The sequence below is a fragment of the Arachis hypogaea genome, chromosome 10 (assembly GCF_003086295.3).
Source record: "Arachis hypogaea cultivar Tifrunner chromosome 10, arahy.Tifrunner.gnm2.J5K5, whole genome shotgun sequence".
NCBI lineage: Eukaryota > Viridiplantae > Streptophyta > Magnoliopsida > Fabales > Fabaceae > Arachis > Arachis hypogaea.
This window is the reverse complement of record NC_092045.1, coordinates 101,276,407-101,302,333: the sequence shown is the minus strand read 5'-3', so window position 1 is coordinate 101,302,333 and position 25,927 is coordinate 101,276,407. Positions and strand designations below refer to the sequence as shown.

General features: G+C 34.8%; 2 protein-coding genes across 2 annotated transcripts; both read right to left on the bottom strand.

The window, feature by feature from the left end:
• Window positions 1-14,256: 14,256 nt before the first annotated feature.
• On the bottom strand, window positions 14,257-18,581 carry LOC112716157 (aspartate aminotransferase 1). Its single transcript, XM_025768025.3, has 12 exons — window positions 18,157-18,581; window positions 17,639-17,710; window positions 17,294-17,355; window positions 17,115-17,198; window positions 16,897-16,996; window positions 16,691-16,811; window positions 16,401-16,564; window positions 15,972-16,109; window positions 15,642-15,763; window positions 15,166-15,260; window positions 14,917-15,037; window positions 14,257-14,624 (listed from the first exon to the last, which is right to left on the bottom strand). The coding sequence occupies exons 1-12, from the start codon at window positions 18,352-18,354 to the stop codon at window positions 14,540-14,542; spliced, it is 1,362 nt and encodes a 453-aa protein (XP_025623810.1). The 5' UTR covers window positions 18,355-18,581; the 3' UTR covers window positions 14,257-14,539.
• Window positions 18,582-20,344: 1,763 nt separating this feature from the next.
• LOC112716156 (uncharacterized) lies at window positions 20,345-24,292 on the bottom strand. The gene is made up of 7 exons (XM_025768024.2): window positions 23,647-24,292; window positions 22,726-23,057; window positions 22,112-22,451; window positions 21,477-21,625; window positions 21,278-21,371; window positions 20,838-20,909; window positions 20,345-20,733 (listed from the first exon to the last, which is right to left on the bottom strand). Exons 1-7 carry the CDS (start codon window positions 24,187-24,189, stop codon window positions 20,689-20,691), a joined length of 1,575 nt encoding a protein of 524 aa, XP_025623809.1. The 5' UTR covers window positions 24,190-24,292; the 3' UTR covers window positions 20,345-20,688.
• Between the last annotated feature and the right edge of the window lie 1,635 nt (window positions 24,293-25,927).

The window sequence follows — 25,927 nt, the reverse complement described above, 5'->3', positions numbered from 1 at the left end:
ATGAGCATGGTCTGGGCGTTCAGCGCCAGCCTTATTCCTCTCTGGGCTCTGATTGTCCTCAGAGGGATTTTGAGTAGCCGTTTGTTCATTTCTTGGCTTCCTGCTGCTTTGAAATGAGGTATTTAATGTTTTCCCACTTCTTAATTGAACTGCTTGGCATTCTTCTGTTATTTGTTTTGACAGTTGCTTTTCTATTTGCTTTAACTGTACTTCCATATTCCTGTTAGCCATTCTTGTTTCCTGTAGTATTTCCTTGAATTCGGCTAGCTGTTGAGTTAGAAAGTCTAATTGCTGATTGAATTCATTAGCCTGATCTACAGGACTGAGTTCAGCAGTTACTGTTTTAGCTTCTTCTTTCATGGAAGATTCACTGCTTAGGTACAGATGCTGATTTTTGGCAACTGTATCAATAAGCTCTTGAGCTTCTTCAATTGTTTTTCTCATATGTATAGATCCACCAGCTGAGTGATCTAGAGAAATCTGAGCTTTTTCTGTAAGCCCATAGTAGAAGATGTCTAATTGCACCCACTCTGAAAACATCTCAGAGGGGCATTTTCTTAGCATCTCTCTGTATCTCTCCCAGGCATCATAAAGGGATTCATTATCTCCTTGTTTGAAGCCTTGGATGCTTAGCCTTAGCTGTGTCATTCGTTTTGGAGGAAAGTAGTGATTCAGGAATTTTTCTGACAGCTGTTTTCATGTCTTTATGCTGTTCTTAGGTTGGTTATTTAACCACCTCTTAGCTTGATCTTTTACAGCAAATGGAAACAGTAGTAATCTGTAGACATCCTGATCTACTTCCTTATCATGCACTGTGTCAGCAATTTGTAAAAATTGTGCCAGAAACTCTGTAGGTTCTTCATGTGGAAGACCGAAATACTGGCAGCTTTGCTGCACCATGATAATGAGCTGAGGATTCAACTCAAAGCTACTAACTCCAATGGAGGGTATACAGATACTACTCCCATATGAAGCAGTAGTGGGGTTAGCATATGACACCAGAGTCCTCCTGGACTGTGCATTTCCACTTAGTTCCATGATGGAGCAAGGGAGATGATATAGATGTTGACATTGCCTATTTTATTTAATTTATTATATAAAGAAAATTGATTTTTGAAATAGAATAAAATAAAAAATTGAAATAAAAATAAAATAAATAAAGAAAGAAAATTAAAATTTTGAAAACTTTTATGAAGATTTTCGAAAATTTGAGGAGAGAGAAAGTGGTTAGGATATTTTTGAAAAAGATATATATATATATATATATATATATATATATATATTTGAATTTTGAATTTTATGATGAAAGAGAAAAACACATAAAAGACACAAGACTTAAAATTTTTTTAGATCTAATGCTCCTTATTTTCGAAAATTTTGGAGGGAAAACACCAAGGAACACCAAACTTAAAAATTTTAAAATCAAAACACAAGAAAGACTCAAGAACACCTTGAAGATTCACAAGAACACCAAGAACAAAAGAAAGAACACCAAACTTAAAATTTTTAGAAAACCAAGATAAATTTTCGAAAATTAAAGAAAGATCAACAAGAAAACACCAAACTTAAAGTTTGGCACAAGATTAAATCAAGAAAAATTATTTTTGAAGAAAAGATTTTAAAAAGAAGATACCCAATTGCCAAGAACATAAGCCAACGCTATAACCAGCTGAGCTAAAAATGTAACGTATTTTAAAGATGTATTATTTTTATAGATAAGAATAAATTTTTTTGAAAACTAATGTTTTGAAAAAGCACAAGAAAAACAAGAAAAGACACAGAACAAGACAAACCAAAGATCAAACAAGAAAAATTGACAAGAACAAATTGAAGATCAAGGAAGAACAAGAACATGCAATTCGAAAAATTAAAAGACAAGGAAAAACATGCAATTGACACCAAACTTAGAACAAGACACTAAACTCACGAAAATTAGAAATTGATAAAGAAAAATAATATATTTTTGAAAAATTTTTGAAAAGGGAATAAAGGACTCAGAATTTAATGACTCTATAACAACAAAAATAAATTATTCCTAATCTAAGCAACAAAATAAACCTTTACTTGTTCAAACTCGAATATTCCCCGGCAACGTCGTCAAAAACTTGGTGCACGAATTTGCAATCCGTACAACTAACCAGCATGTGCACTGGGTCGTCCAAGTAATACATTACGCGAGTAAAGGTCGATCCCACGGAGATTATTGTTTGAAGCAAGCTATGTTTATTTTATTAATCTTAGTCAGGATGCAAATAAGGTTATTTGGATTTAATTGTAAGAAGTAAAAGTGTTTGGAATAAGGAATTATTACTTTATTAATGGAGAATATGTTGGAGTTTTGGAGATGCTTTGTCCTCTGAATTTCTGCAATGTAATATTCAACTCAATTGTTTGTAAAGTTCCATCCATGGCAAGCTGTATGTAGGGTGTCACCATCGTCAGTGGCTACTTCCCATCCTCTCAGTGAAAACGGTCCAGATGCTCTGTCACAGCACGGCTAATCAGCTGTTGATTCTCGATCATGTTGGAATAGGATCCATTGATCCTTTTGCGTTTGTCATCACACCCAGCAATCGCGAGTTTAAAGCTCGTCACAGCCATTCAATCCTTGAATCCTACTCGGAATACCACAGACAAGGTTTAGACTTTTCGGATCCTCAAGAGTGGCCGCCATCAGTTCTAGCTTATACCACGAAGATTCTGATTAAGGAAGCTAAGAGATGCTCATTCAATCTGATGTAGAATGGAGGTGTTTGTCAGGCACTCGTTCATGGATTGAGGAAGGTGATGAGTGTCACGGATCATCACCACCTTCACAATTAAGCGCGAATGAACATCTTAGATAGGAACACACACACGTTTGAATGAAATAGAAACAATTGCATTAATTTATTGAGACGCTGCAGAGCTCCTCACCCCCAACAATGGAGTTTAGAGACTCATGCCGTCAAAGTGTATAAAATTTAGATCTGAAAATTTCATGAGGTCCAAAATAAATCTCTAAAAGTTGTTTAAATAGTAAACTAGTAACCTAGGTTTACAGAATATGAGTAAACTAAGATAATTGGTGCAGAAATCTACTTCTGGGGCCCACTTGGTGTGTGCTGGGGCTGAGACTTAAGCCTCTCACGTGCTTGGGCTGTTTCTGGAGTTGAACGCCAGGTTGTAACGTGTTTTGGGCGTTCAGCTCCAACTTGTAACCTGTTTTTGGCGCTGGACGCCAGATTGCAACATGGAACTGGCGTTGAACGCCAGTTTACATCGTCTATCTTTGCGCAAAGTATGAACTATTATATATTGCTGGAAAGCTCTGGATGTCTACTTTCCAACCCAATTAAGAGCGCATCAATTGGACTCCTGTAGCTCAAAAAAATCCATTCCGAGTGCAGGGAGGTCAGGATCCAACAGCATCAGCAGCCCTTTTTCAGCCTAACTCAGATTTTTGCTCAGCTCCCTCAATTTCAGCCAGAAAATACCTGAAATCACAGAAAAACACAAAAACTCATAGTAAAGTCCAGAAATATGATTTTTGCCTAAAAAATAATAATATTTTACTAAAAACTAATTAAAACATACTAAAATCTACATGAAATTACCCCCAAAAAGCATATAAAATATCCGCTCATCATCAAGTCATCCAGTTCTTTGGTGAGCAAAGGGGGTTCATCCTCCCAAGTCTCATTACCAAATAACTTATCATTTAGCTTCATGATTGCTCCAAGGTACTTAGCAACTTGCTCTTAAGTGACATCTTCGTCCTCTTCAAAGGAAGAATACTCGTCAGAGCTCATGAATGGCAGAAGTAAAGCCAATGGAATCTCTATGGTCTCAGTGTGAGTCTCAGATTCCCATGGTTCCTCATTAGGGAACTCATTGGAGGCCAGTGGACGTCCATTGAGGTCTTCCTTAATGGCTACCACTGCCTCTTCCTCCTCTCCAAATTCGGCCATGTTGATGGCCTTGCACTCTCCTTTTGGATTCTCTTCTGTATTGCTTGGAAGAGTGCTAGGAGGGAGTTCAGTGACGTTCTTGCTCAGCTGACCCACTTGTGCCTCCAAGTTTCTAATTGAGGACCTTGTTTCAGTCATGAAACTTTGAGTGGTTTTGATTAGATCAGAGACCATGGTTGCTAAGTCAGAGTGGCTCTGCTTAGAATTCTCTGTCTGTTGCTGAGAAGATGATGGAAAAGGCTTGCCATTGCTAAACCTGTTTCTTCCACCATTATTGTTGTTGAAACCTTATTGAGGTCTCTGTTGATCCTTCCATGAGAGATTTGGATGATTTCTCCATGAAGGATTATAGGTATTTCCATAGGGTTCTCCCATGTAATTCACCTCTTCCATTGATGGGTTCTCAGGATCATAAGCGTCTTCTTCAGATGAAGCGTCCTTAGTACTGCCTGGTGCAGCTTGCATTCCAGACAGACTTTGAGAAATCATATTGACTTGCTGAGTCAATATTTTGTTCTGAGCCAATATGGCATTCAGAGTATCAATCTCAAGAACTCCTTTCTTCTGATTCGTCCCATTGTTCACAGGATTCCTTTTAGAAGTGTACATCAATTGGTTATTTGCAACCATTTTAATGAGTTCTTGAGCTTCTGCAGGCGTCTTCTTCAGATGAAGAGATCCTCCAGCAGAGCTGTCCAATGACATCTTGGACAGTTCAGATAGACCATCATAGAAGATACCTATGATGCTCCATTCAGAAAGCATGTCAGAAGGATACTTTCTGATCAATTGTTTGTATCTTTCCCAAGCTTCATAGAGGGATTCACCTTCCTTCTGTCTGAAGGTTTGGACTTCCACTCTAAGCTTACTCAATTTTTGAGGTGGAAAGAACTTTGCCAAGAAGGCATTGACTAGCTTTTCCCAAGAGTTCAGGCTTTCTTTAGGTTGTGAGTCCAACCATATCCTAGCTCTGTCTCTTATAGCAAAAGGGAATAGCATAAGTCTGTAGACCTTAGGGTCAACCTCATTGGTCTTGACGGTGTCACAGATTTGCAAGAACTCAGCTAAAAACTGATGAGGATCTTCCAATGGAAGTCCATGGAACTTGCAATTCTGTTGCATTAGAGAAACTAATTGAGGCTTAAGCTCAAAGTTGTTTGCTCCAATGGTAGGGATAGAGATGCTTCTCCCATAGAAGTCGGGAGTAGGTGCAGTAAAGTCACCCAGCACCTTCCTTGCATTGTTGGCATTGTTGTTGTTTTCGGCTGCCATGTCTTCTTCTTGTTTGAAGATTTCTTTTAGGTCCTCTACAGAGAGTAGTGCTTTAGCTTCTCTTAGCTTTCGCTTCAAGGTCCTTTCAGGTTCAGGGTCAGCCTCAACAAGAATGCTTTTGTCTTTGCTCCTGCTCATATGAAAGAGAAGAGAACAAGAAAATATAGAATCCTCTATGTCACAGTATAGAGATTTCTTGAGATGTCAGAGGAAAAGAAGAATAGCAGGAGGAGGTAGAAGAAGAAGAATTCAAACTTATCAAGAGAGATAGAGTTCGAATTGTTGATAGTGGAAGAGTGTTAGTCCTTAAATAGAAGGATGTGAGAAGAGGGGAAGAATTTTCAAAAATAAATTAAAAGATTTTGAAGAAATTTTGAAAAATTGAAGAATGATTTTCGAAAATTAAAGTTGGGAAAGAAATAAAGTGATTTTTGAAAAAGATTTTGAAATTAGAAATCAAAAAGATTGAAAATTATTTGGAAAAAGATGTGATTAAGAAGATATGATTGAAGAGTTATGGTTTTAAAAAGATATGATTTAGAAACAATTTAAAAAGATTTGATTTTTAAAATTAATGACTTGGCTAACAAGAAATTTAAAGGATATGATTCAAACATTAAACCTTTCTTAACAGAAAAGGCAACATACTTGAAATGTTGAATCAAATCATTAATTGTAGGCAAGTATCTTTGAGAATGGAAAGAAATTGATTTTGAAAATATATGATTGAAAATATATGGTTTGAAAAAGATTTGATTTTGAAAATTATGAAAACTTGAAAAAATTTTGAATTAAAAACAAAATCTTCCCTCTTGTATCATCCTGGCGTTAAACGCCCAGAATGGTATCCATTCTGGCGTTTAACGCCCAAAATGCTACCCTTTTGGGTGTTAAACGCCCGGCCAGGTACCCTGGCTGGCGTTTAAATGCCAGTTTTCCTTCTTCATTGGGTGTTTTTTTTTACGCCCAGCTTTTTCTGTTTGATTCCTCTGCTGAATGTTCTGAATCTTCAATTCTCTATATTATTGACTTGAAAAGACATAGTTTTAAAAATATTTTTGAATTTTTGATGATGAGAAACAATAAGAATGCAACTAAGATCAAATAAACAATGCATGCAAGACACCAAACTTAGAAGTTTGTATACTAAGGATTATAACAATTTGAAAATGCGTGTAAGAAACAACAAAACACACAAAACAAGAGAATTTAAAGATCAGAGCAAGTAAATCATCAAGAACAACTTGAAGATTAATGAAGACACATGAATGAATTCGAAAAATGCAAGAAGAACAGAAACATGCAATTGACACCAAACTTAAAATTAGACAGTAAACTCAAACAAGAAACATAAAATATTTTTTATTTTTATGATTTTATAAAAAAAATTGTGATTTTTCGAAAATTATATGGAAAAGAAAATAAAGAGATTCAAAATATTTAATAAGAATTCCAGGAATCATGCAATGTTAGTCTAAAGCTTTAGTCTAAAGAAATTAGACATGGCTAGCCAAGCTTCAGCAGGACATTACATTCAACAGCTAAATTGATGAGAATCAATCAGCTTTTGTGATGATAAGAACATCACCTTGAAACTCTAGAATTCATTCTTAAAAATTCTGAAGAAAAATACCTAATCTAAGCAACAAGATGAACCGTCAGTTGTCCAAACTCTAACAATTCCCGGCAACGGCGCCAAAAACGTGGTGCACGAAATTGTGATCATCAATGGCGCCATCAACATGGTACGCTCAATTGCAATCTCAACTCTTTATCAGAACTTCGCACAACTAACCAGCAAGTACACTGGGTCGTCCAAGTAATAAACCTTACGCGAGTAACGGTCGATCCCACGGAGATTGTTGGTATGAAGCAAGCTATGGTCATCTTGTAAATCTCAGTCAGGCGGATTCAAATGGTTATGGAGGATTGATAATTAAAAGATAAATAAAACATAAAATAAAGATAGAGATACTTATGTAATTCATTGGTGAGAATTTCAGATAAGCGTATGGAGATGCTTTGTCCCTTCCGTCTCTCTGCTTTCCTACTGTCTTCATCCAATCCTTCTTACTCCTTTCAATGGCAAGCTGTATGTTGGGTATCACTGTTGTCAATGGTTACAGTCCCGTCCTCTCAGTGAAAATGTTCAACGCGCTCTGTCACAGCACGGCTATTCATCTGTCGGTTCTCGATCATGTCGGAATAGAATCCAGCGATTCTTTTGCGTCTGTCACTAACGCCCCACAATCGCGAGTTTGAAGCTCGTCACAGTCATTCAATCCCTAAATCCTACTCAGAATACCACAGACAAGGTTTAGACCTTCCGGATTCTCAAGAATGGCCGCCAATGGATTCTAGCTTATACCACGAAGATTCTGATTAAGGAATTCAAGAGATATCCACTCAATCTAAGGTAGAACGGAGGTGGTTGTCAGGCACACGTTCATAGGTGAGAATGATGATGAGTGTCACGGATCATCACATTCATCAAGTTGAGGAACAAGTGATATCTTAGAACAAGAATAAGCTGAATTGAATAGAAGAACAATAGTAATTGCATTAATACTCGAGGTACAGCAGAGCTCCACACCTTAATCTATGGTGTGTAGAAATTCTACCGTTGAAAATACATAAGAACAAGGTCTAGGCATGGCCAAGAGGCCAGCCTCCATGATCTAAGAACTAGACGTCCAAAGATGAAAATACAATAGCAAAAGTCTTATTTATAGAGAACTAGTAGCTTAGGGTTTACAAAAATGAGTAAATGACATAAAAATCTACTTCCGGGCCCACTTGGTGTGTGCTTGGGCTGAGCATTGAAGCTTTCATGTGTAGAGACTTTTCTTGGAGTTAAACGACAGCTTTTGTGCCAGTTTGGGCGTTTAACTCCAGCTTTTGTGCCAGTTCCGGCGTTTTAACGCCGGGAATTCTAAAGCTGACTTGGAACGCCTGTTTGGGCCATCAAATCTCGGACAAAGTATAAACTATTATATATTGCTGGAAAGCCCTGGATGTCTACTTTCCAACGCAATTGAGAGCGCGCCAATTAGGCTTCTGTAGCTCTAGAAAATCCACTTCGAGTGCAGGGAGGTCAGAATCCAACAGCATCTGCAGCCCTTTTCAGCCTCTGAATCAGATTTTTGCTCAGGTCCCTCAATTTCAGCCAAAAAATACCTGAAATCACAGAAAAACACACAAACTCATAGTAAAGTCCAAAAAAGTAAATTTTAAATAAAAACTAATAAAAATATAATAAAAACTAACTAAAACATACTAAAAGCATACTAAAAACAATGCCAAAAAACGTATAAATTATCTGCTCATCATCTGACCTACTTGGTCGGCAAGATGAAGCAACGAGATACAAATTAGTGTAAGAAGTTATATAAGCAATTCGTGGTCCGACCTTAAAACAAGTCGGACCTAAAATGAAATGTCAAAGTAACTTGATAAAGCCCGACTACATAAAGTCAGAGTATAAACTAAGGGAAGATAATACTCATATATGAAAGGTCCAAAAAGGACTGACCTACTTTGTCGACGTCTTTTCTAACTTAGTAAAACAGCAATAAAAGTTGTCAAAATAATAAATTCGTATTCAACTAATACCTGTACCAACTAAAATATTCAAGTCATTTAACCATTCATGCAACAACCACTACCCGAGTAGTGGGAAAAGGTTCTTGAAATAGAAAAATAGAAGTTGTTCAAACTACAACCATTATAAAAATAGAATTGTTCATAAAGACCCACAAACCAGGCCAATTAAAAGCAAAGAATTACAAAGGATGGAGTTGTTCACTAGTAACATCATCTTTAGGTTGAGCAGAAGAGGTCGGCGCATATTCATATTTAAGAACTGACACTGTAGGAATCAAATGAGTTGTGGATGGAAGGGGCTCACCACCCGATTAAGGATGGAAACCTGAGAAGCCTGTCCGATCTGTGCCCCCGAGGTCTTTGGATCAGGCACATGAGTGTCCTCCTCATCATCTGGGGCAAGAACAATCTTGTCTTCCACTATAATGTTGTCAGGAATGATAAGGGAAAAGTCCACCTCGGGAGCAATAACTCGGAATTGAGCCTTCAGGTTTGCCACCATTTTTTCCATACCTTCGGCTACGGTCTCCTTAAGCCCCATGTATCTGTCTCAGGAAATGATGTGTATGATTGCTTTTTTACAATCTTACCGTCCACTATAATGTTGTCGGGACTGATGAGGGAAAAGTCCACCTCGGGAGCAATAACTCGGAATTGAGCCTTCAGGTTCGTCACCATTTCGTCCATACCTTCAGCTACAGTCTCCTCAAGCCCCATGTATCATGTGTATGATTGCTTTTTTCCATTTTCCTCTGACATGGCTAAAGCGGCCTCCGCCTGCTTTACTTTGGCCCGAGCTTTGCCAAGGTCAGATAGCAGAGACTCTTTCTCTCTTTTTCCCACTCCTTCTTAGACTCCCTTAAGGATGCCACTTCAGCCTGCAAGACAATCAACATGCTTTGGGTAGCACCAAGGAGAGTCTTCTCCAATTCTCTAGCCAAGGTTACGTATATACCGATTGTCTGGATTCCACCTCGGGCAAGAAGCTGAAGGTGGCTCTTTATGGAAACATCGTCCATGTTGATAAAGCTATGGGGGAGGATGTTCTTTTCACTCCAAGCAAGGGCATCAAAGCTCTGCTCATATATACTCCCCGAATCAGAAGACTTGCATTTCTTAGGGTTCAGTTCTATAACAGAAGGAGGGGCTGTTGATTTGGCCGAGCTAGAAGGAGGAGGGGTCGGCTGAGGAGCCGGATCGGGAGTAATCTTTAAAGAGGCTGAGGTGCCCAAGTCTGACTTAGAGGGCGAGAAAAAGTCTACAATTTCACCAGTTCTTTTTTGTTGTATGCTTCGAGAAACAACATTCTTCTTTGCAGTCCAAAATATTTTCATAGCAGCTGACTTAGGAGCCATCTTTTCTGCAGATACAAAAGTCAGGTTATGATAGTCACTAAAATCATTTTGATAAAATGACTATAAAATGGAAAAGAAGACTACTGAACCTGAAATCACTCAACAAACATATCAAGGCATCGAATGGAATTAAAGTGGATTAAATTTAGCTATTTTAAGGCCTAAAAAGCATGTTTTCACATTTAAGCACAAATCAAGGGAGAATTGTAAAACCATGCTATTTCATTGAATAAATGTGAGAAAAGATGATAAAATCTCCCAAATTAAGAACAAGATAAACCACAAAATCAGGGTTTATCAACTACCTAGCTCGGATTGAAGCTGGCTCAAATTTCCTAAATATCTTTTAGTATTCAGATAAGGAGCTCGGCTCTAAAACTCTTGGAACAACCCGACTACATTCTTCTCAATCTCATATAAATCATCTAGGTTGTACTTAACTGTTATAGGTTTTTCCTCTCAATATAAAATGGAAAACAGGATCATCCCCCTCACTGAGAAAGAAAGGTCAGACACCCTTTATAACACGAACTTTAAAAAAGTAATTCTTGAAATCATGAAAAGAATCATAAAAAATGGAAAAACCTTTTCTACCTTGAATAGCTTGGAAAAAAATCAACCTTGTTTTTTGGAGCTATAAAATTTGGTGAGGACAAAAAGATAAAAGAAGACCTTAAGAGAATGTCGAATATCAAGTTTCCGACAAAGAAATTAGTATATTTTCAAGAAACCTCAAAAATTGGGATGCAATTGGGTAGGAAGAACATTGAAGAATTTAAGGACATTGGACTTAAAATAAGAGAAGGAAAGAATATTCCCTAATTTTGTAAAAAAGCAATCATACATATACATGAAATGATGTTCTGACCTATCAAGTCAGGAAAAACAAACCCCTCCTCAGGATTGGTCACTTAGATCTCATACCTATGCTCATCCTCTCGATTCTCACATAACCTATGGTGCCTACAAAAGGTCTCGGCATACTCTCTATCAATAACAAGGACAGGAGTAAGAACAAATATATCTACCTAGGTCAGATCGGATAGAACTTTAGACGATATGTTGTAAATAACTGACTGAGACATACAAGCTATACCTACAATACAATAAACAAGAAAAATACCACAACAAGAAGTCAGAAAGTCGGGTCATCATCAAAAGATTACTGGTCTTACATTTTCTCATACACACAAACTATCATCATATTGTCAGATACAAAAACATGTATCATTTTTTAACATATAAAGTGACAGGATTTGGGGGTAACACAAGCATGAAAATTCCACTCACCAGTAACAAATAAAGATCAAGATCAACACAAAATTTCCAAAGCTAAAATCCCATTTTCAAAAACATTTACCAACACCGCTAAAACAACTATGCTAGTTAAAAAACTCAAGAACGATTAAGCAAATTTTCAATCAACAAACACAAAAGTGGTAAAGCAGAACGCAAAAAACATAGCAAGAAGAAGGGGTAAAAAACTAGCCTGAAAAAAAGAGTGCAAAATGGAAAAAGAGCACTTCAATAGCAAAAGCATATACAGTCCAAAGTCTTCAGTGAACAAATGAGAACACCCAAAATTCAAGATAAAGAAATCTTGAAAGAAGAATAAAGATTGCAAAAATAATGGAGGGAGACGAAGAAGAAGCAATACAAAGAAAGCGAAAAAAGAAAGAAAGAAGAAAAACGAAGTATTTATAAAACACTAAGGGGCAAAAAGTGTCATTTCGCACTCCTCATTAATGGCATGCACAGTTTCCAACGTAACCGAAGAAAGAACGTGCGTGATGTTATGAAAAGACGTGACGTTTCAAAAACACGTCGAGTGCCTGACTTATCCCAGAAAGGCGGTTTATCCGACGTAAAGGAACAAATCCACTAATGCTTAAGCCGACCTCATAAATGTCCAAAGTCAAACATGGGCACTGTTCATACCATGGTCCAAAAACATAAAGCCAGACCCATAGAATAAAAGTCCACCCAAAAGGGTGGCCTCATCTACCTACCCGACCTCATAGAGGTCGGATACAACAACGGTAGCTCAACCCTAATTATCTAAATGATTAACTAACTCTGAAGATATCTCCTACCTTTTTAGAAGAAAGATATCATCATCTTCTCTAGAAAAAAGAAATAGTTATCCACCTTTAAAAGGTGGTTTAACATTTCATCATCTTCTCTAGAAAAAAGAAATAGTTATCCACCTTTAAAAGGTGGTTTAACATTCTATTATAAGTACACTGACACTCTCAAGTATATTTCAGACCTAATCTACTAAAAAAACCTGCTTAAACCCTTGCTAACTTAGGCATGGAGTCCCTTGCAGGTACCACCCCCACCTCCTCACGAAGAATTCGGACGGCAGCACTTCGGTGCGAAAAGAAGTTGAACCCTGCGACAAAGGGAGCCTAGACCTCACGTTTTTGCTCAAAAGAAACCCAATTTCAGGTAACCCACGAAACAGTTCCTATATATATTAGGTCCCTTCTCTGTTCTTAATTTTACAATTGGGTCTTTTTTATGTCCAAAATAGTAAAATTAACAAAATATTTTTTTTTCAAAAAATATGTGATGAAAGATTTAATATGTTCTTAGTTATAGATATCTTCAATTTGTGAAAGAGTATTCAGTTAATTCTAACATTTTTTACATTAAAAAAAATTAATTACAAAATTAAAGACCTAACTAAAAAAATATAAAATTTAATTAAAAATTTGGTGAAATTATAATAATTAACAATCTAAAAATAAGACGGGAATAAATTTTCATATATGAATAAATAATCTAAAATCATAACACAATTTTAAAGTGTATTCTCTTAATTTAATTAGAAAAAATATATAATAATAACAACAATTAAAGGATATATATTATATAAGCAGAAGAACTCAACCTTGCGTAGTTGTGTTGAATGCTTCCTTTTGTTCCTCCAAATATGCATAATAAATAAATAAATAAAATAAATGTTGACGAAGGCCAAAATTTTAGAAAAAACAATTATTATTATAAAAATTACGAACAATAAATGAGAATAATTAAAGATATATTTACCTTTTTATAAAAATTTTGGTTATTTTTAAATATTATAAATATTAGTCCTTAATAATTTTAGTATTAAAGATGATTTTTAATAATTAAATCTTTGTAATGGTCTTTTAGAATAATTTTTTATTTTTAAAAAAATAGAAACTTAGATACAGTTAACTTCATGTCAAATCGCTAAATCATAAATGATTTGACAGAGACTGAGACTCAGTATCATTTTTGTTGGTTCAGAGACTAGTACTAAAATGTCTGTCTCTATCTCCAAAATTTCTGTATTCAGTATCTCCAAAAAGTAGGGACACAAGGTACTAAAATTTTTAGAAATGAAAATTGAAACTTTAATAATATTTTATACCTAAAAATTCTCATTTCAATTAATTAATTCCAATTTTATCTTTTGTGCAAATTAAATTAAAGTTTTATTTTTGTTTCAATTTTTGTCTCCTAAACAGAATACTGAAATTTATTTTAATCTTTGTCTTAATCTTTATCTCTCGGTCTCAATTTTTTCCTCTATTTCTACACCAACTTTTACCTAATTGTACATGAATTTTCATTTTTTAAAAATGATTAAAAATTTCTCTGTGGTTCACAAATATTTTCAGAGTATTTTGAGAGATGAAGCCTGGCGTGTGAAAATTTAGGTGTTAATATGAAGTGTCTTTGTGCACAGTGCACACTATCTTGCATACCTTTCTTGGTTGCCTCTATTTACCTTTTCCATAGTCGGTTGTATCCATCCTTATGTATTCGTATTTGTAAAGATTTTGCACTGATTCCAATAGAACCTTTTCATGTTACATGTTACGTATTCCTGTATTTCTTCAAAGGATTTACGTATCTTTCATTAAATCCGTTGTACGTGTCTTCGTGTATTCGTATTTTTTTAAGGATTTTTGCAGCGAGTGCAGTAGATCCTTTTCATGTTACATACCTTTCAAGGTTGTGTTGCCTGTCATAATATATTACTATATTTCTGTGATGTGCGGATCTTGGTCTAGGCTTTTTAACTTTTTAAACACAGGACGAGAAATGAAACTTCTTTCTTTTGAATAAGTTCTACAGAAAATAATAAATACCTCTACGACTTATTCGTCCCTTCGTCAAGAAAGGGACCGGCAATACACAAGACTGTAACTCCCCCACAGGAGAAAACTAATCAAAAAAAGGTGGCATAAAACGTTTACTAAATTCTCACATCAATCAGAAAGGAAGTCTCATTGTTGATGTGACAAAATTATTACAGAAAAACGATATTAAAAGGTCCCCTCCAACAGGGTAGCATCTAGGAAGTGCAGTGAGTAACATGTACTACACAGCTTTGGTGACAGCTGCATGAATTGCATCCGCCAGATGAGGGACTGTTTTGGAACTAAGACCAGCCATACTAATCCTCCTGCACAATCAACACTCCATGTTAAATCATAGGCATGGATACAAGCAATGCGAGACAGAAACTGAATGACAATATAAGAGTTAGCCACACACAGTAAAAACAAATTTTAGAGTTTAGTCCCCAACTTGATTATTTAAGGTGCGACAAAAAAGAGATTTGGCAACCGCATGCTAAGCAAGATAGAGAAGGAGGGAATGCCTACCAAATTTACATTTGACTGGAAAATGAAGAAAAGGGAGCTATCATATTCATTTCAACTCATTCAAAGTAAGAGAGAAATTGAGTGTTTTACCCATCAGATGTCATGTATATGTGGTACTCTCTAGTCATAAAGGAAACTTGTTCAGAATTCAATCCTGTGAAGGTGAACATTCCAATCTGCTTGATAATGTGACTCCAATCACCTGGAGTACCTGACAAATCAAAGAAATAAAAACATAGAAAAGATAAGATGAAAGGACAATGCATAGAAAGAATGAGCAAATAGTGATGACACACAAAAGACAATCAGAAGGAGTAAGAGGAAATCTTTAGAACCAACCTCTGGCGTGTAAAGCATCAAAAAGTTGTTGGCGCATACTGATTATTCGGTCTGCCATTTCCTTCAACTCAATAGTCCACTCATTGAACAAATCACTGAAAGAGATGGAAAATTTTAAAAATGAAGGAAAATCACTTAGTAGAGTGAAAATATTTAAAATTCTTCATCCTGCAGTAATACAAATGAACCGAAGGCATAACCAAGATATTATTATGATAAAGTGCAAAATCATCCCAATAAACAAGATCATTACTAGAATCTACCTTCTTGGGATACTAAAATATATTTTATGTATGACCTCTAACAATACCAAAGCATTAACAACCATAAAAATTCACTGCTTGGCCATGCTAGTTAAAGACTATAGCATCCATCACCAAAGAAGAAATATGGCACAGAAATCGAGAGTACAACAGTGAATAATAAGTCCTTGATTATTCGTCTGGTACTATGTAGTAACATAGAAGAGTCATTACCTGTCCTTGAGAACTGCAGCCACAATGGTTGCACCATGAATGGGAGGATTTGAGTACATGGGCCTAATCACAAGTTTCAGCTGACTCTCAACTTTGCTTGCAACATCAGCTGACTTGCACACCTAGGTTAATTTTCAAGTTAAATAAGAAAAAATGATGAGAATAAACAAAGAACGAAACATAGAAAATATATATATATATATATATATATATATATATATATATATATATATATATAGGGCATGAAACATGGATGATTCTCAGATCATTAATTCTAATGAATAATAAAGAAGTTCAATCTGTCTCCATATAATGATACGATGTTCTTACAATGCTTAAGGCGCCAACACGTTCACCATAAAGACCCATGTTCTTTGCATAACTCTGGGCTACCAACAATTCACCCCCATCAGCAACAAAAGAACGAACAGGCTGTGCATCTTTATCCAGACTTCCACTAGCAAAACCCTATCAACAAAAATATATTATGTTTAAAAAAGAACTTTCATCCAAATAATAGCCATCATTACATAGTGGAGATAAATTCTAGTGTGCTCATGATCCACAATGGACAGTGCAAAAAAATGCAAGCAGAACACTTAAATAAATTTGAAGGTTTATGGGCAAGCAAGATTTCACGATCCAAGTGATTCAAGGGGTTAATTGATAATTTTACAACTAAACAGCAACAGATTATGTCAAAATTTTCCAATGTTAAAAAGCATGTGACAAAAGTTATTTGCATGTAAAAAAACTTGCCTGATAAGCACTGTCAAAGAAAGGTAACAAGGCTTTTGATCTGATCAGCTTCCTAATCTCCTCCCATTGTTCAGGGGTTGGATCAACACCAGTAGGATTATGTGCACATGCATGTAGCATAATAACTGATCCAGATGGGACAGCACCAAGATCTTCCATTAGTCCTGCATGGATAGAGAAAAAGGTAACATTACATGAAACCTCATAACCGAAATGATGGTCATGATTCACATTAACTTGGGTACAATATAGAAAATAAAGAAGAAACATGGCTTATAAGACAAACTAACCTTGGAAATCAAGCCCACGAGTTGCTGGAGCATAGTAGCGATACGTTTGGACAGTTAGCCCTGCCAGGGTAAAAACCTTTGGGTGGTTTCCCCATGTTGGTTGAGGCAAATATATATTTCGCTGAAAAGTCAGGAATAATAAAAAATGGTAAGCAGGATTAAAAAAACAACGAGATAGTACAGAAGTTAAGAACAAAGCGTTATACTTGGTGATAGTGTTTAGCCAAAAATTCACCCCCAACTCTCAATGAACCAGTACCAGACAAGCATTGAACGGTGGTTACTCTGCTCTCTTGAATTGCAGGGCTATATCCAAAAATTTAAGCAAATAAACAATAAAACAATGAGCTAAGCGCTGATTCAACAAAACCTTCCTCTTGGAGAAACAATGTTTAACATTTTAAAATTATATTTCTATATTAACCTGTCAGCACCAAAAATGAGCTGAGCACTGAGTTTATTAAAATCAGCTACTCCAGTAATAGGAAGATACTCCTTGTTGCGTGCCCTGCAAATAATGCAGAATGAGAGCGCTACATCACAATCCAATGTAATATCACAAGAAATGAGAAGGGAAAGGATAGGTAGTGAGGTAGTACTCACGGGTTACTGACGAGTTGCCGTTCCACACGCCTCACCACATTCAACACGAGAGGTTTCCCTTCCTGGTGTACAAGGCAACATAAGGAGTAACGCTCACATAGACTACGTAAAATTGAAATCATAAGTTGCAAGTCCAATTCAATGAATTAACCAACTAATTAGTAGTTACAGGCCAGTGAGTCACTCAAATTCACCTACTAGCATTTTCAACAGCAAAATTAACATTTAATGTAGAAATCTTAATTCAGTTCTTGTAATCCCAATACTAATAACAATTATAAGAATAACAAGAATAAGCAACCGCCTATAATCAACGTAACAAAATACTGAAAATAGCATTGTCACCTCAGTTCTGTAAGCACCAACACCTAAGTTGAGCTTAACAGGGCTTGGATCCTTATTGTAAGCGAGAGTCACCTATTTTTCACAGATACGGGAGAAAACAGTGAGGTTCAAATAATAGTAGACCACTCACAAACAAAGAAAAATAAAATATAATAAGATAAAATAAACGGCTTCAGATAAGAGATAACTTAACAATTCAAACAAGGTTACGTGAAGCTTTGGAAATCATATTCCGTACTCTATACTCATAATAAACCCATACTCCAAACTGGCGAAACAAAAAAAATCAAATCGCATGTCTGATCGTGATGGATCAACGGAGAAACAAAAGCGTGAAAGTGATGATCCGAATCGAGAAACGAGTAAATGAAATAAAATAGATGTGCGATCTTATGTAATCTCAAAGTTCTCAACTCATCTAGCACGATGACCGATTCAGTTATTTGCGACACGAGAAGAGAGAAATGAGAAATTAAACTTAAAAAATAAAAAAAGGTCGTTGTAAGTGTTAAGCTTACACCGAGAATAGGATCTTCGGGAGCGCGAACGAGATGAGCAAAGACGGAATCGCCATGAGAAGAAGTTGGTGAAGCTGACATGTTTTGATTGTTCTCAGATTCGGTTTGTAGAAAGTGCTTTGCGAGTGTGTTAAGCCTGCGATCACTAGAAGAAGAAGAAAAAAAAGGGATAGTTTGGAAAATAACCGGTGGGCGCATGTTGTTTGTTTCCTTTTATATAAACCTTGGGTTTGGGTTTGGGTCCCCAGAGGTTTACGATTGGTAGTACTAAGCGTATTTTATTTTCAACAACCGATGCTCTATGAAAAACGCTGTCTTATTATGTATCACTAGAAATTGTTGCTCTATTAATATGTTCATGACTTCATGGCTTTCAGTTTTCATATTTATACGAAAGAGGAAAATATTTTTGGTATGGTTGGTTTGTGACTTAAATGATGGACGCCGTTTGCGTAGGGACGTGTAATGCTAATGGATGATGATTTGCGTCGGTGAGTCATTGTCCCTTCCTTATCGTTTTCTTGATTTGCGGGTTTTCAACTTGCTTAAATGCTATCAAATTTCCATGCATACCACTTCCTAGTGTGGGTTTGGATTCATATCGATGAAAAGTTGATTTTGTAGAATTGATTTTGAATGGAAGTGAATTTATGTTAATATAATTTATGTTTTAACAATTTTTATTAAAATTAATTTTGATAAAATGAATATTATTTAGATAATATTAGTTAAAATTATTTTTAGATAAATAATTAATTAATTATTAAAAAAATATAATATTAAATTATAATATTATTTTTTAAGTATATTTAATTTTTTTATATTTTTTAAATATTTTTTATCGTATTCTATTTTAGTATATTACTATTATAATAAAAATTAATATTTATTTATGAAAATAAAAATATCATATAAAAATTGATAACTTTTTAAATATTTTTTATAATAAAAATTATTATTTATTTATTAAATTAAAAATAATATATAAAATAATATATTTTAGTACTTTTTTTAAGTACTCTTAATAATTTTATTTTTGTTATTATTTTAAGTTCTAACTTTTTACTAGTTATATTTTTATTATTATTTATAATTAATTTTTTATTTAATTTATCATTTCTAATAAGAATAATAATACAAATTATAAAAAATTAGAATAATTATTTTAATATTTTTGGTATTCTTTTATTTAGTATTATTTTAGATGATAAAATTTTATTACTCATGACTTTATTATTATGTATGATCAATCTTTTATTTATTTTATCATTTTTAATAAAATCAATAATTCATATTATAATAAAATTACAATAAAAAATTTAATAAAAAAATCAAAATATAAAAGAAAATATTAGAAGTGAAAAAAAAATTATAGAAAAAATCAATAATGATCAACAACAAACTTAAAATGTACATTAAGCTTTTAGACCTCTGGTGCCGACACCGTAACGGAACCTCCTGTAGTGATAATTTAAATTTTAAAATTAATTTTACCTTCCTTTTTTAATCTGTTGTTAACGTTTTTTACTATATTAATTATTTTCCTATACTTTTTCAATTCTTTATTTTTGTTTTATTATCCCTTATTTTTTACTATATCGATTTCACTGAATAAAATAATCTGACTTTGGAAAAAAAATTCCATTTATCAGCTTACAAATTAAGAGTTCCTATACTTTTTCAATTCCTTATTTTTGTTTTATTGTCCCTTATTTTTTACTAAATCTATTTCATTGAATAAAATAATCCGACTTTGGAAAAAAAAAATTTTCCATTTATCATATTACAAATTAAGAGTTAACCAAGTCCTAAATGTAACACGGATGAACACTGAATCACCATCAAATATAAACCCATCCATCACAAATACGAGAATTGCGTTACGCCATAGCATTAATATTGTGATTAACTTTCACGGATTTGGAAGGGAAACACAGCCGTGTCATTAACTTCTAGCTCTAAGCAAGTGCCTCTACATCTCTAATATTTCGCGGAAAGGGAAATCGAACTTTTAAATCTCGCGAGATGCGGAAGAAGGGGCAGAACAACAGTATCCAATAGGGTAATTCGTCGTGAATCATTTCTGAAATGATAGTTAGATTGTCCTTTTATAAGGCACAACGGAATTGGATTTGGCTTTAACAGAGCAGCATTTGATAAGAAACGGATTAAGGGGGAAGAGACAGACTAGAGATCAAGTTGCTCTCGCCATTTGTGCAGTATTCCATACAAATAACTTTGCGGGGAGGAACACATGACAAAAGGATCAATGACAAATAAATACAACAATAACCAAACAAATCGAAAAAATTATGAACTTTATGCCCTTCTTGAGACGGGGTAAGTGGGTAAATTCTTTCTTTAAATAAAATCAAGTTGAGAAGGGGAACAATGAGTATTGCATGTTGAAAACTAACTACATCTAATACCTCAAAAAACAACACAATTACTCCTACCGAAAAATTGTGCTCGACAATACGCAACATGTTGTCATGAACAAGTCCATTCAGCAGAGCGACTGATAGCAACAACTCACTCCAGTTTTACACTGTCCATCTCATTGATTACCCCTTCAAGCTGCAAAGAAACACACAATCCAACAATGTCATGAAATGATGAAATATCATCTTAAGCTCAGCACACTAGAAAATTTGCATCACCAATGCAGAACATAAACATACCTTGGCAATCTGCCGCAAAAAGTAATCCCCATATCGCTTGGCAGGCTTAGACTCCATAACACGAATCATGTCCTGCAACAAGCAACATAGTAATTCAAAAGCTGCAGCAAACCATTTAACATAGAAATTGTCATACATTTCAATTTTAAAAAGATGAAAACCGAAGTCTCTGTTAAACACACGGAAATTTAATCTAAACTGCCGTCCAATGTCTATTGCATTAACATGGATTCCATTCACCATCACTGAGTTCTGTTATTCTTAAAATATGATAAAGCAAAACAAATCAAGAAAGGAAGAAACAAGCTAAAAGACCAACAACAGCCCATTATTGACCAGTTCTTCGATGGTTCAGTAACAGTTTCTAATAAGGATTTTTTGCCCAAGAAAATGCTTATATTCATATTATGAAGAAGCTGCTGCATAGTGAGGATGCTTACATCATCTATGTAGAAATCCACATCAGCATTCGATATGACTTTTCCATCACTATCCACTGAATGTGTCTTGTGCTTGTATGTCATCAAGATAGTCCTACCAGACCATAAAAAAGGAAGTACATGAATAAACTTTCCAAAAGTTATATTTTATATGCAAAATTTAATTCAATGGAACACAAATAGTTGGATATCTTGCAACCTTAAGGTGGGTTCATCAACTTCCATGTAACTTGCAAGTTTTGCAAGTGAGATCGTTGAGTACACCTTCAAGAAGGTACGGACACCTGATAGCAACTGTTGTTGCTTGGCTTCATAAAGGAACAGTTTCAATTGTAGCCTATAGGCATCCTGACAGAACAAAAAGACATTTAATAATTAATGATATAAGAAAGGGTGAAGGGAGGGAAGCCAAGAGACTACCAACACAAGTCAGAGGCACGGAGGGCTCAAAGAAATAAATGAACATGTACCAAGGAATGCTTAAACAAGTGAATAAACACTTGGCAACAAAAAAGCAAAAACAAACATTACTATTGCAATCAGTTGATAAAATATTATGAGAACAAAAACCCAAAGTTTCACTTTAACAAGGTTCACAGGATGCCCCACTGACTATCTTTCAATAGATTATTCTCATTATTTTAGAAGATCACTGGATTATACAAGTTTAAGGTATTTAACCAGATTAAATTCAAGCCTTCAAGATTGCAGACAGGATGAAAAATGATGTTCAAATGTGAACATAGTTGGGCCCAACTAGAATTTGAAGTTCTGTTCATCTGTTGGGCTAATCAAAATGTTATTTTGATGATTCAGATAGGATCCAAGGAATACCTGGTTATAATTTACAAGAGGCTCCTCAAAACTAGGTGCTGAAGGAGTGATGAATTTGGGACATGCATAGGAGAAGAGCTCGTCATATATAGCAAATGCCTCATCATCATATCTTTGCATTCTAATCATCTTTTCACCATACTTCTCTCGCAATTGAGAGTTCACAGTTTCATCAACAAGCCTGTTTTGTGGGCAGAGTGAAAGGCAAATAGCCAGCAAGGCATACATTTGTTCATTTTTCTTCAATATCTGCTCATACTGTGGTGATTTCTGATGGTATTGCTTTGTCTTAAAGATATACAAGAGAATCTTGTTAAATTCACGAATTGCTTCCACGTATCTGTAGAGAAGGCAGCAAGCTAGGTCATATGGTATTAATAATTAATAATATAAACAAAAAATAGAAGTACAAAGTTTTGTATCTTCCAATGGATTCAATGAACTAACAATCTTTTGTGTTCTCTATTAAAATTTTTTATAGATATTATTCTTAATATAAAAGGCAATTAGAAAGTGAACTCAGCTACAAGCCTATCACCAACAATAAACAACAAATGTATCAATAAAATCAAACACTTGTTCAATATTGAAACAAAATCAACCAATCATCACACCTGCGGAGCATGAGATTAGCAAAACCATAGTGATATATGGTTGTGATGTGGCTTCCAATCACGCTTGTGTAAACACCCTGTTGACTAATGTCAATAGGTTGCAAGCACTTGAGCCCCGTATGATAATCACCGAGAAGACAATGCACACGCAGCAACCCAACCATGCTGAAATACCCCAACACCTTCAACACGTTACTTCCTCCATTGTAGTCATAACCATCAGTGGCAGTGAACTGCTCCAGCCCCTCCTTCTCCTGCTCAAGTATCTGAATAATCATGGACTTCTCCACAAGCGCTTGCAAGAAGTTAAGAACCCCATAAACATTCCAAGCCTACAAGTCAATAAGTCCACAAACATTCAGCATTAACCCACTTAGTAGTAAATAGAAACCAGGATTTAACTTTATTACATCGTCAATATAAAAAAAAGCTTCACGTAGACATTCGATTATATATTGCCACGTGGGAAAAAGTGTTGGACTCAACCACCTACTATATTAAGAGTTTTAAAACAAAAACATATGATTTGATTTTAATATTGCACAATGTTAGCAACTTAGCATCAATAGACAAGTGCACTGACTAAAAAATCGGCACAACCATTAACTATCATTCAGCTTGGTCTACTATAGGCAACAGGGAAAGGAGGAAACCAATATGGTATCGATACCCTCGGCAAAGTTGCCAACCTGGTGAAATCCATTTTTCAACAATAGTACAACAAAATTAAACTCAGTCCTTACAAAACACAGCAAACAAGTATTATAAAGATTATCTTTACAACATTCTAATAGTTGAAAGAATAAAAGAACCCTAAATCAACAAACAAATTGATCTATACTCCATAGTTCTAATTGAAGCCTATGTCAACCACTAATGGACGAAATTAATATCCAAAACAAAAGTAATTTAAGTATTCACCTGATCGAACTGGCGCAAGAGAGCGATCTCCTGCTCTGTCTTGTTCTTCATCTTGGCGCGGTACTGGCAGAAGCTCTGGAACTGGTAAACGAACTCATCAACCATATCCCATAGCCACTGATTCGGAAGCTGCATGTTGACAACACCATGAAGCACCACCTGGAACAAGCTGCAGTAATTGTCCCACGAATCGATCCTCTGGCGGAGCGTAGGGGTTAAGCGAGCGTACAGGTGGCGGAACCACATCTCACGGTAGAGGAGGCAGAAGACGTGGTCGTTGTCGACGTAGTGAGCGACGGCATCGACGGAGGGCCAGGGCGAGTCCTTGAAGAGACGGTCGGAGAGAGTGTGGAAGGAGGTCTCATACATCTGGTGTATCTCGTAGACATTCTTCTCGCGGATGTGACGGTAGAGGTGGACCACGAAGGATTTGACGGAGTCGGGGACGAAGTTTGGGTCGTAGCCGAGGTCCTGCTGTGGTGGTGTTTGGCGGCGGTCGTCGTAGGAGCCGCCGCGTGCGTCTTCGTAGTCGATGGCTGCCATGGTGGTGGGTCGATGGAGGAGTGGAGAAAGGGAGGGATATTAGGGTTTAAGTTGGTAGTGTGGTGAGAGACTGAGTAACCAAAGGAAGACAACTACGCGTTGGGCTTTGATATAGGGCTTACCACACCTATGTACTATAGTGAGTTTGGGCTTTCTTCTTTTTCTCACTTTATTTTCTCCTATAAAATAAGATAAAATAAAATAATAAAAGAGTTACATTGAAATACACTCTATTTACATTTTATTTTCAATTTTAAAAAAATAAATTAAACTTAAGAAAACATTTTATATATCACAAATGTTATTGTTTTATCAAACTAACCTTAAATATGAAATATTATAAAGTAAAATATGCTTTTTTTATTCAAATTTTTTTAAATATTTTAACGTTTAGTATAATTTAATGTAATTTTAATATTTAATATAATTTTTATTTTGCAATTTTTTTCAATTCAAAATCAAAATTTTTAAAAAAAAAATTTAAGATTGCCAACACTCATTTTACCTATAAACCAAAATCCAATCCAAAGAGGACACTTCATCCAATAAGTTTTATTTGTTTTTACTTTAACTTTATCCATTTTCAAATAGAAATCCTTTATCGTTTTATAAAAAGTAAAGTGCATTACTTGTTAATTAAACAAAAATTTTATCTATTATATTTTATATTAATAATTTAAATTTTAAAATTTAAAATTTAAGATTCAAAATTTTAATATTTATTTAAATTTTTTCTTCAGCAAAATCAAATAAATTATTATAAAAGGACAATTTGAGTAAATAAAAAAAGGTTTTTTATTTAAATAAATTTAAAATGAGTCAAATTTACATGAATTCCTTAAATAAATTTTTAAAGCATGAATTTTTTTTTATGTTTATATAAATTGTTTCAAGACAATGTGTATAAATAGAAACTCATTATCCTATAATAATTATGTTTATTTTTTAAAAGAAATTCCATGACTACCATGATTAATGAATTAACATTATAAATATAAGAAGCGGGAATTGTGTGTTGAAAATTTATTTAGAGAAATTCATGTAAATTTGACTCTATCTTCTTTAATTTATTTAAGTAAAAAAAATCTATTTTAATGTATATTTTGTGTATACTAATAATTAGTTTAATTTTAAATTTGTAGTTATTATTGTCAAACTCGCGAGATAACTTGTAAATTTGTACGAATTTATATTTTTAGGTGATGGAATTGAGTTGATTTAGACTCAAATTCATTTTTAGGTAGACCTGGACAACTTCGCAAATCTAACCACGAGTTCACAAGTTTGAATTTTGTCCTAAATTGTTTCAAAACGATATTATTTTGTTCCTTAAAAAAAAAAGAAACAAATCATTGCTTAAGGTTACATTAAGTCAGTTCTATTCTTTCTTCCATCCTTTGTCACTTTTCTCAGGCCGTCGCAGCCGCATGTTTTTACAACCATTCGTCACCGCCTCGTTATTCCCACATCCACTCTCTCATTCTCACTTGTCACTCTTCTTTATCCATAGCACGCTTCTACAACTATTTATCACCGTGCTACTATTCCCAACTTCACTCTATTTTTTCGTGCTCGTCTTCTTTGTCCACACTCATTGTGTACAACTATTTGCTACCACGCCTCCTGCTTCTTAGTGAAAGTCGACTTTCTTGTATTCACCCTTTTTTGCTGTTTTTGCTTTTACATCAGTAGTGCAGTGATGAATCTATATTTGATGATGATTTTTGGTTGAAATTGA